Here is a 9,544-nt window from a genome sequence, read left to right on the forward strand (position 1 = left end):
TAGATGTATGCAAGTGTGGGGATTGGGAACAGGGACAAGCTGAGGTTAGTGACAAGATAGGGGAAGGGAAATCACTAGAGACCTCTGGTGGATGGAAAATGTAGATAAAAAAGTTCAGAGCCAAAATCACCATAAAAGCTGGAAAAACAAAGGACAAACTATGTTTTACTTTATGACAGTTTTCTTATATTATGACTGGCAACCACCTCACTCATATTCCATCAACATTAGGTTTGAACTAGAATGTTGTTGAGTAAATGAGCAAGTCATCAGTCAAAAGGGCCTCTCATTGTTTTGGAAAATTTTGTTTTAATTCAAATAGATTAAAATTTACAATGGGTTTACTGTGTTTTAGATCACAGGAGATAATAAAGGTTAACACAATCATGTTGTATGTCAGAACAATAACAGTTGGGGTATACCCAAATTTAATGACAATTTATAATCAGAAAATGATTAGTTTTGCAGGAACCAGCATGACACATATGTGTAGCTACAGAAAAAGGCATTCTAACTTAATAAACACACACAAACACATCTGAAATATCTTGATGTCACTGAACAGTGATTAAGCAGCGCTGTGTAGAAGATCACTTTAAAGACCACACCTGACAACTCCACACAGTCAGATCTCTTCCTCTAATTCAAAGAATGTCACACTATCAGAAGTGTAGCAGCAGAAGTATGAAATAAAACAATAAACAGCAAAGTAAGTTTATACCCTCTTGAATCTGTCTAATTAAGAATTGTTTATTGCTGTTTACTTTAGACAGTAAAACCCCACAGGTTCTTGTGATGAGGTGTGATACAACTTAACTCGATACTTCATTATTGATCATTAATATCTGTGATTCCTTGTGACTATCAACATCACATGGCCTGTATTTAGGCCGATGCAGTAAATGGCACTGGGCCTGTGCATCATAGGCTACACTGAAAACCCATTAAAAAAAATCTTAAAATTAAATAAAATATTGTTACCAAATGGTAGATATCAAATATTCAGCGAAGAATCACTTTTATGAGCTGTTTGTGTTCAAAAATCTTTTTTAAAAATTTATTTGTCTTGCACATACAATATCCTACCAGCTGGGGGTACTGCAGCCCCCTCTCATGTCCTCGATATTAACTTTGGTTTAATTTCTTACTACAAAGAGCTTAATTTGCTAAAATATTCCTACATTTTATCCCTCACTATTAAAGGGACAATGCAGGTAGCCTGCCAGTTTATGTCAGTAGTTGGCATAGTTGTAGCATTTGAGATTTAATATAAACTTTAACCATTAAAAACATAATCATTTTTTACATTACTAAAATTATTTGTATTAGAGAACAAAATGTTTACCATAAAAACACTTTCAGCCTCACCTGAAAACCACTATTTCTGACCAGTTTTAATAACAAGATTGTGGGTTGTATTGTGGAAGTTATTTCTCAACCTAAATAATCAATCTTCTCTCATCCATTTCACAGATATGTTTCCTACATGACAGACTGCTATAAAAGCAATGGATAAGATACATTAGTATAGGAAAAGAGAAAACAACAAAGCATAAAACAAAACATCTACAGCTCTGCAGAAGAAAAACTTCTGTGGGACTGGAGTCAGGATGTATTTGCATGGAGTATTACAGCAGCTGTGTTTACCTATATGCATGTATAAAAAAATATCAATTAAAAAAACAATATCATAAAGGGCCACAAGCTATTATGAAACTTCATCCCATAAACTATTGGTTACCAACAGTGATTTTATGCATTCAGATCAAACTTGATTAGGCTTTATGGGATTAGATGTGTTGATTTAGAGCTCAACTTTTTTCTCACAGATCCAAAAATTTTCATCTTCACATGGAATATCATTCCAGCTGTTTTCAATATCATGGAACCGTATCTCTACACAGTCTTCAGTTTTGCCTTCAAAACCATTGGGCTCTCCTGGGCCCCAGTAGCTGAAACAAAAGAAAACAGAACAACCATCATCATAAACAACAAGAAAAATGTTTTCACAAAGAAACAGCCACGGTTGATGTTTTTTAATTTTAATTAACCAGATAATATCAGCACCAGATAGTTACCAGGTTTAGATTGTTTTAGTAAAAAAATTGATTGCTTAGTTTCAGATTATGGTGATTTAAGTTCAATTAAAAAATAATGTGTAAACCTTTTCGTGAGCGGAGTCCCATCCACCCATTTCCATTTCCCTTTAAACCCTCTATCAGTCAATCCGATCCACGTGAGCCTTTGAAACTGTCTTGTAAAGTCCTTACACAGATAATCAATAATCAGTTTCGATAGAAAATTTGCATATTTTGCAGTGTTTCACTTAATATTTCCATACTTTCAAACATAAACACATACCTGTTCTTCTTTGGTGTTAATAATAACCAGGTCTGCACCTCTTTGCAGACAATCCTCTCTACTTTTCTGCCAGGATTTCTTGGTAGAAGAAATATAGTAGAAACTACGATGGAAATACACAAATCCTTGTTGAAAATATTGATCTGTTTTGGGAAAAAGAGATATGTGAATTTTCATATAAACTTACATGTGCAGTTTCCAGTTTCTTTTAATTAGAAAGTAACGCTGCTGTCGGATGCCTTTCACCATCCTCTTACTTACCCGATAGTTTTCTTAGGTGATCTAAAACTTGTGTCCTGTTTTTACAAAAAGTCTCAATATCTAATGTCTCACTGTCAGGATGATCTGAAAGAAAGGCCAAAGTGTATCAGTTTTCCTCAACATGCACTGGGAAAAGTTTGGAGTTTAATATCATAAAGTAGCTAAGGATGGTTTGGCAATGTTGGACGATATCTAGTAAACAAATCCTTGAAAATCTTGGTAGTGTAAAAGAAATACAACTTTCTGTTCTTGAAAACTCAGGGTAAAGTAGGAACACAATGTAGAGAAACTCACATAGAGCAAGTCGTAGAGAAACGTTGAGAGCAACTTGTAGGACACACAGTAATCCAAAGCTAACAGCAACCAATCTGTACAGCTTTCTCCCTGAATGCAGAAATCACAGACACAAAGACAAAGTGTTCAAGCAGGTTTACACAGTTTTCTGGGTAAAGAATCTAGTGAGTAAAACCTAAACCAACCACAAAGCTAAAAAATTAAAAAAATCTAAATTTATTTCAGCTGAATTCAGAAAATCTATCCAGATAACTCAGGTAAATTAAATTGATTTTTCCCTAAAATAAACAACATTTATATAAATTAATGAATGATAAAAACAATTATAAGAGAAATTATAAGAGAGTTTTGCATTTCAAAATGAACATCAAACACTACAAATAATAATTATTTTTTATACAGTAATTGCAAAACAAATTTTTAAATGATATCCATATCTACTTGGTTAAAGTAAAAATTTTCAAGGAAGCTTTTAGACCCACTTGGTGCCAGAGGATACACTTCATTGTCTTTATCAGAGTGGCTCCTGGCTGCTGCATCAGGTAGATTAACATAATCCATGGAGATCTCAGATTGCTCTCTGCGGATGACTCTCACCATTTTATCTTCTTACTTGGCACTGCTTGTGGTCAGGGAGTCTGTATTTGAAGAAAACAGATGTGTAATCCACTTCTCTTTTTGCAGTTTCCTCTCTCTTGAGAAAGCAGCACATGCTTTATCTTCCTCTTTCTGTCAATTAAAAAAAATCCTGGTTCTTATAGAGGGCATTAAAAAAACTCAACAATTGACAGTTTAGGAAATTATGGATTTATCTGTTGCTGACCTGCCAACTGCCTTGATTTGGGTGTTTAAACATGTGAGCTAAGATTCAAACTAACTTTCATATGAAGAAGCAGAGAATCAGGGAATACTTTGTTCTAAGATTTATTTTTAGGAGAGCCTAAATGGATTTACAATTTTGATATACAGTTCCTTTTGCAGGATCATGAGGTCAGTACCTCACACAACTTTGCTGTACATGCTACTGTAAGTAGAGACTTGTGTGACATACTTTTGGAAAGCCAAGATTGTTGTTATTCAATTTATGGCATGTATTCCAAAACATAAAACACCAAATCAGGAACAATTAACACCAACAGCGACTGAATCAAGAATTTGGTTGTTCAGATGTCATTCCATCTGAGGGCTTACCTGTGAAGACATTGATTGGTCTTTTCCCCAAGTTTGATGTCTGGCCTTGAGTATTTTAGTGCTTTTCTGAATTTTATAAAAGGTTGGAATCTTTTTCAACATGCATGTATTTCAACCTATTAGATTGCAGATTATTTTGAGACATTTTACACATGGATTTTTATTTTATTTTTGAAAGTTTATATCTGTTTTAGCCAAACAAACATAATGGTGAAGTGAACTTATTACACTGCACCTCCAAAACAAATTTTGGGAAGCATCTGTCTGCATATTTTTGACTACTAGAGGGACTGCTACAAGCAAAAATAAAATAATAAAATAATGTAATTCCTGTAAAATCCAAATCTTAAAAGCAGAAAGATATCGAACAATCAAAACTACGTGATTTGAGGGCTTTATAGCTTGACTCTTGTTAACTTGAAGCTCAAAAATTAAGTCTTTCTTTTTTTTTCATCTCGTCATAGAGCTACATGATGATAGAATAACAACAACACTGAAACTGGAAGTCTTATGATGTGACACATCCAAATTTCCAGCATTGCACACACATCCTCTTGGTAATTGCTGCCATGGTGGGACATTGTCATTTCCAAAATTTAAAGCAGAACTATATCATTTAGAAGTAAACATAAAAACTTAATCAGTAAAAATGTTCATTACTTCATATTATTTAACCAGTTCATCAGATTATTTTCTGCTAAACTACCGGGAGAAAAAAAAAGGTGCCATATCACAATTTTTTCATCTTTCCCAATTGTTTTAGAGGCAATGAGTATATTGCAAATATTTGAAAAAAAAAGGTTTTATTTTAAAGATATCGTGTGTCCTTTACAGTGTACAATACAATTTCATACATGTGAAACTAAACCCAGATGACTATCAAAAAATTCAAGGAAAATATCTATTTCAACATAAGAACTAGCAGTCAGAGGCTCAGTGCCATAGGCAGAGGATGTCACGACCACTTTTTAAACAATGAAATTTTTCAAGAAAATATTGTTATATTATTTTAGAAAATGACTTAAAGTCTTCTAAAGAGGTTCATATAAAATAAAACAACAACATTTTGAGGCATAACAAACTTAAAGGCAATTAATTTGAACTTACATGTTGTCTTTCCATGAAACGTGCTTTTGACGATGTCCACCATTCTCTTTGAAGAGAAATAAGAAATTCTCAAAGGCCCACCCTTACATATTTGGTATCAAAATAAAATCCTGAATGTCTTTAGAGTACAAAAGGAGTTACTTTAGTAGTATTTAGGGGGTGAGAGATATTCAAGTTTATAAATATCCTCTACTATAAATTTGAGCTACAGGTAGTCAGGAGGATAGCCTGAACTGGTGCTTCTATTTCCAATCCAATGTTTCCTATCAAAAAAATTAACCAAGATATTTGGAGAAAAACATAAGAATGAAATTCAACTAACAATGTTTACAAGTTAGACTTGACAGAGCTAAGAGATGTGAAATCATTGCACATTTAGAGCAAGTTAAACCACAAGAATGTTCCACATCGAAAACAACTTTTACGAACCAAGTTGAAAATAGCACACATGTAGGCTATGTGAGATAAATGCTCATGATTGAAATGCTATCGTTTGTACAGCAGTGGGTGAAGGGTGAGCTGACTGTAATGAGAGCTTTTGTGACACTGTTATATCTGCACTGATAAAATTAAGTTTAACTATGCCTGTTTTGCTCTTGAACAGGAGCTCTTATTTTTTTGTGTATAGACAGGTTTTGTTATCATTTTTGCACCTGTTTCCTGCTTTTCTTTAAACTGGGAGTGCGCAGGGAGTGTATCTAGTTGTGATCTCACGCTCAATTGTGAAAGCATGTTGCATAAATGTGTTTTTACACAGTTCCACATCATGCAATGTCCACCGATGAGGAAGTTGTTTTCTCATTTGCTGTATACTTTGTGTTCTTCTGAAGTGTTTCTTTTGAATAGATTCTTTAATCATAAACTTGGTAGATGACTGGAATTTACAAGTCTCAAATCATAAACCAAGCTTTACATCTGGAGTCCTACATGTGAGGTTTAACAAAAAAGTTTGATAAAGAAGGCGACTTGATTAGTTATTATTTAATTAAGTAATTATGGACTTTTTCAGTAATTCATCTCAAAGCCTGATTATGTGATGTTGCATTATAAGGGTTTAAAAATGCTGTAGTCCCTAAAAGTGGATTTAGTTTTCACCTTTTGTTTTTTCATTGAAACACTGAATATTATAGTTCAACTGCAAAAGTGAATAGAAGATAAATCATAGAAAGGTTTGTAGTTATGTTGAGCTCCAAAACAATGAAAGCTTTAAAAGCTGACATTATCACAGTTTGTTGTACAGAGAGGACCCATGTGCAGACTCAAGAATCGGATGCAGACCAAAGAGAGCTTAAATACTTAGATTAATTTAAATCATATCCAATTCCATTTACATAGGGCCAAATTACAACAAATGCCATCTCAAGACACTTCAAAGATACACTACAATTCAAATCAATTAGCTGCCCACCAGCACTGTTACATGTCAAGAATCTGACAATCTGACAAGCATGAATAAAAATTAAAAAAAGAAATTGAAAAAGAAAGAAGTCTCCACAGTCAAAACAACTGTGGAGCAGGTAAGCACAAGAAGCAACACTATGGAACTTGCGGTGAAGAGATAATGTTAAACTAACATGCCAATCAAAACACAACCAAACCACAGACTGTCATACTCAGCCAAAAGAAGAACATACATTTGTGAGGGTTTTTTCTTCCTTCCTCTGTTCTATCCTCCTCTAAATGTGTTGTAATGCATGTATTTGATCATTCTTGAAGAAGACATGCACCAGTACTGGAAAGAAAAGGTCCACTGAGCAAACGACTGCTGTTATAATGGTGCAAGAAATTGAATTAGAGAACATTTATGAGGAACCACAATGCATGCAAAAAATAAATGAGGATACAAATCGAGCAGGTAATACAAAATACACATATATATATATAAAACTGTGATAATTAATTTTCATCTATATGTAAGTTTGTTTTTAATTCTATTACGTAGAGAAAAGAGTCTGCCGACTGTTTGTTCTCAGCTTTGGGATACTGTGTATCATACAGGCCAGTCTCAATCTCTCTTTACGTCTTACATGTGAGTATTGCTACTACTTATGACTGTGTACATTGTGTATATTTAAAAAAAAAAAGTAAAGGAGCAAAAAAAAAAGATTAATTGTTACTTTCTCTTTTCTGTAATGTCAGTGTACTCCAGCCAATCTAACACAGCACATTTTAGTGAAAATAAGTCCGGTAAGCTTAAGGAATTACAGGAAAGCACCAACGCCTTGAGCAGAGACAGAGACATACTTGAAAACAGAATCGCTGAACTCCTAAACATGATGAAGACTGTGGAGGAAGAGAGAGATAGGCTGAAAATGAAAATGAGGGGTAAGAAAATAACTTTGTCAAAGACTTTCTCCGGTTATTGATGAACCCCAGAACAATAATGTACATTATTGCAACATCATCATTAACATTGGATGTATTTTATCCATTATATTATACACCCCCCCCCAAAAAAAAAATACTCTCATCAAAATATATTAAAACACAACAATACATGGCAACCTGAAGTACTCCTGTTTTATTTCCAACTATACAACGCTTCATAAAACCAAAAAAAGCCATGGGGTAACCATATAAAAAGACTCTAAAGTTCTAAGTTGAAGTCACTTGCCCCTTCAAACTTTCCATTTGAATATCCCTGCATTTATCCTTTTGTTGTTTGTTTATTTTTTCTCCCAGACACAGTTAGCTGTGTGTCCTCTCAGCGATGTCCTCCAGGGTGGAAGGAGATCAACTCCAGGTGCTACTTCCTCTCCACAGAGACTAAGACGTGGAAGGACAGCAGAAGAGACTGTCATAGTAAAGAAGCTGATCTGGTGGTCATCAACAGTGAGAAGGAACAGGTGCAGTTTGTTTGTCTAATTTTTGGTGTTGCACGATCACTTCTCCCGTCGCATTCATACTATGTTATTCTCATCAGAGGGACATATATCGTCTGGATGGAATCAATGATCTCTTGTGCTGGATTGGTCTATATGGCACAAATGGGAGCTTCAAATGGGTGGATGGATTTGGCCAGATCAAACAGTAAGGCCTTTGGAATAACTTCCCACATGAGTATCACATAAGCAAGTGCTGTTAAATCTGGTCCATCTGTAGCTTTTCTCTTACATTATTGCTGATTTTAATGCTGTGTTAAGAATCGTGTCAGTTATGACACAACCAAAGTGTCAGCACTGTGATATGTCAGCCCCACCTTCAACTTCTTTACTGAACATTTAAACAAATAAAAGCTGTACTATAATTATGTTGGAGATTTAAATAAAGATAGACAATATTGAGGGAAAAAAAATCACCTGCTCTAAAATTCCTCATATCACAAATCAGTGCTCCAACAGAGTCTTTTCAAGCAGAACATTACATTTAAAAGTTTTTTTTTTTTTTTTAACACCCCCCCAGATATTTAACTTTTAGTGCTCATTTTCTAATGGAAACGTCTGCTATGCAAGTGTCATTTGAACAGTATGGTTAATTTAGGGTAAAGACCACAAGAGTTGGACAAACTGTTTATCTTGGAGTCCAACATGATCATTTAAGTATTTGACTTCCACAATTTTTCCTGTTCTTCAGATTTTGGTTGGATGGGAAGCCCCAGGTTGGTCCAAATAACTGTGTGGTGATGAATCATGAAAAGCCAGTGCTTACCAGCTGGATCAATGTCTCTTGTGGACTAAAGCGCCGCTGGTTGTGTGAGAAAGATCTGTGTACTAATCCATAATGTCTGCACAAGAAAATATTCTCAATGTATGTACATGCACTATACATGTAAAAGAGGCAATGACTAGTGGCTTGCTTCTACGTAGCTTGTCGTTAACTTGACGTTAGCTGTAATGTTATATTCTCATTTGTAAGTCACTTTGAATAAAAGCTAAATGCATAAACATGTAAATTCTAATGATTTAAAAAAAAAAAACTTTTGCAATAATGCAAATAGTAACTGTTAAGATGTATCATACAGACTTTGAGGAATACTTTGTTTCTTAAAATATTTTCTGGTATCACAGTGAAAACCTGTATGTATGTAATGTTTAAATTTTTCTGGAAAGAATGATTATATCTTGATTTTGATGAGATGCTTCATTTAATTTTAGTAATCACAAAATAAATAAATTAATATAAAAATAATCATTTACATTGATAATGCCCTGAGAGGGTTGTTAGTCATGTTTTGACACAAAAGTAAGATGTTGCAAGAAGAAACATGTAAAAAATTGTATCATTAAAGAAGCTCTGGATAAAACTGCATAAATTGTGGCTCCCTCTGCTGTGTGATTAATATACCTGATGATTGTTAGAGGAGATGGAGATGGCGTGAGTGAAGCATGAG

General features: G+C 34.2%; 1 protein-coding gene and 1 long non-coding RNA gene across 2 annotated transcripts; one reads left to right on the plus strand and one right to left on the minus strand.

Moving 5' to 3' along the window:
* Nucleotides 1-1,009: 1,009 nt before the first annotated feature.
* Nucleotides 1,010-3,560, minus strand: LOC140305649 (C-type lectin domain family 4 member E-like). Its single transcript, XM_072384598.1, has 6 exons — nt 3,399-3,560; nt 2,917-3,006; nt 2,623-2,706; nt 2,362-2,504; nt 2,165-2,265; nt 1,010-1,952 (listed from the first exon to the last, which is right to left on the minus strand). The coding sequence occupies exons 1-6, from the start codon at nt 3,514-3,516 to the stop codon at nt 1,805-1,807; spliced, it is 684 nt and encodes a 227-aa protein (XP_072240699.1). The 5' UTR covers nt 3,517-3,560; the 3' UTR covers nt 1,010-1,804.
* Nucleotides 3,561-6,826: 3,266 nt separating this feature from the next.
* LOC140305006 (uncharacterized) lies at nt 6,827-7,653 on the plus strand. The gene is made up of 3 exons (XR_011915309.1): nt 6,827-7,069; nt 7,157-7,243; nt 7,354-7,653. It is a non-coding gene; the product is annotated as an uncharacterized lncRNA (long non-coding RNA).
* Nucleotides 7,654-9,544: the final 1,891 nt, after the last annotated feature.

This window comes from Leuresthes tenuis, unplaced genomic scaffold (assembly GCF_036924035.1).
Source record: "Leuresthes tenuis unplaced genomic scaffold, fLeuTen1.0.hap1 SCAF_4, whole genome shotgun sequence".
Taxonomy (NCBI): domain Eukaryota; kingdom Metazoa; phylum Chordata; class Actinopteri; order Atheriniformes; family Atherinopsidae; genus Leuresthes; species Leuresthes tenuis.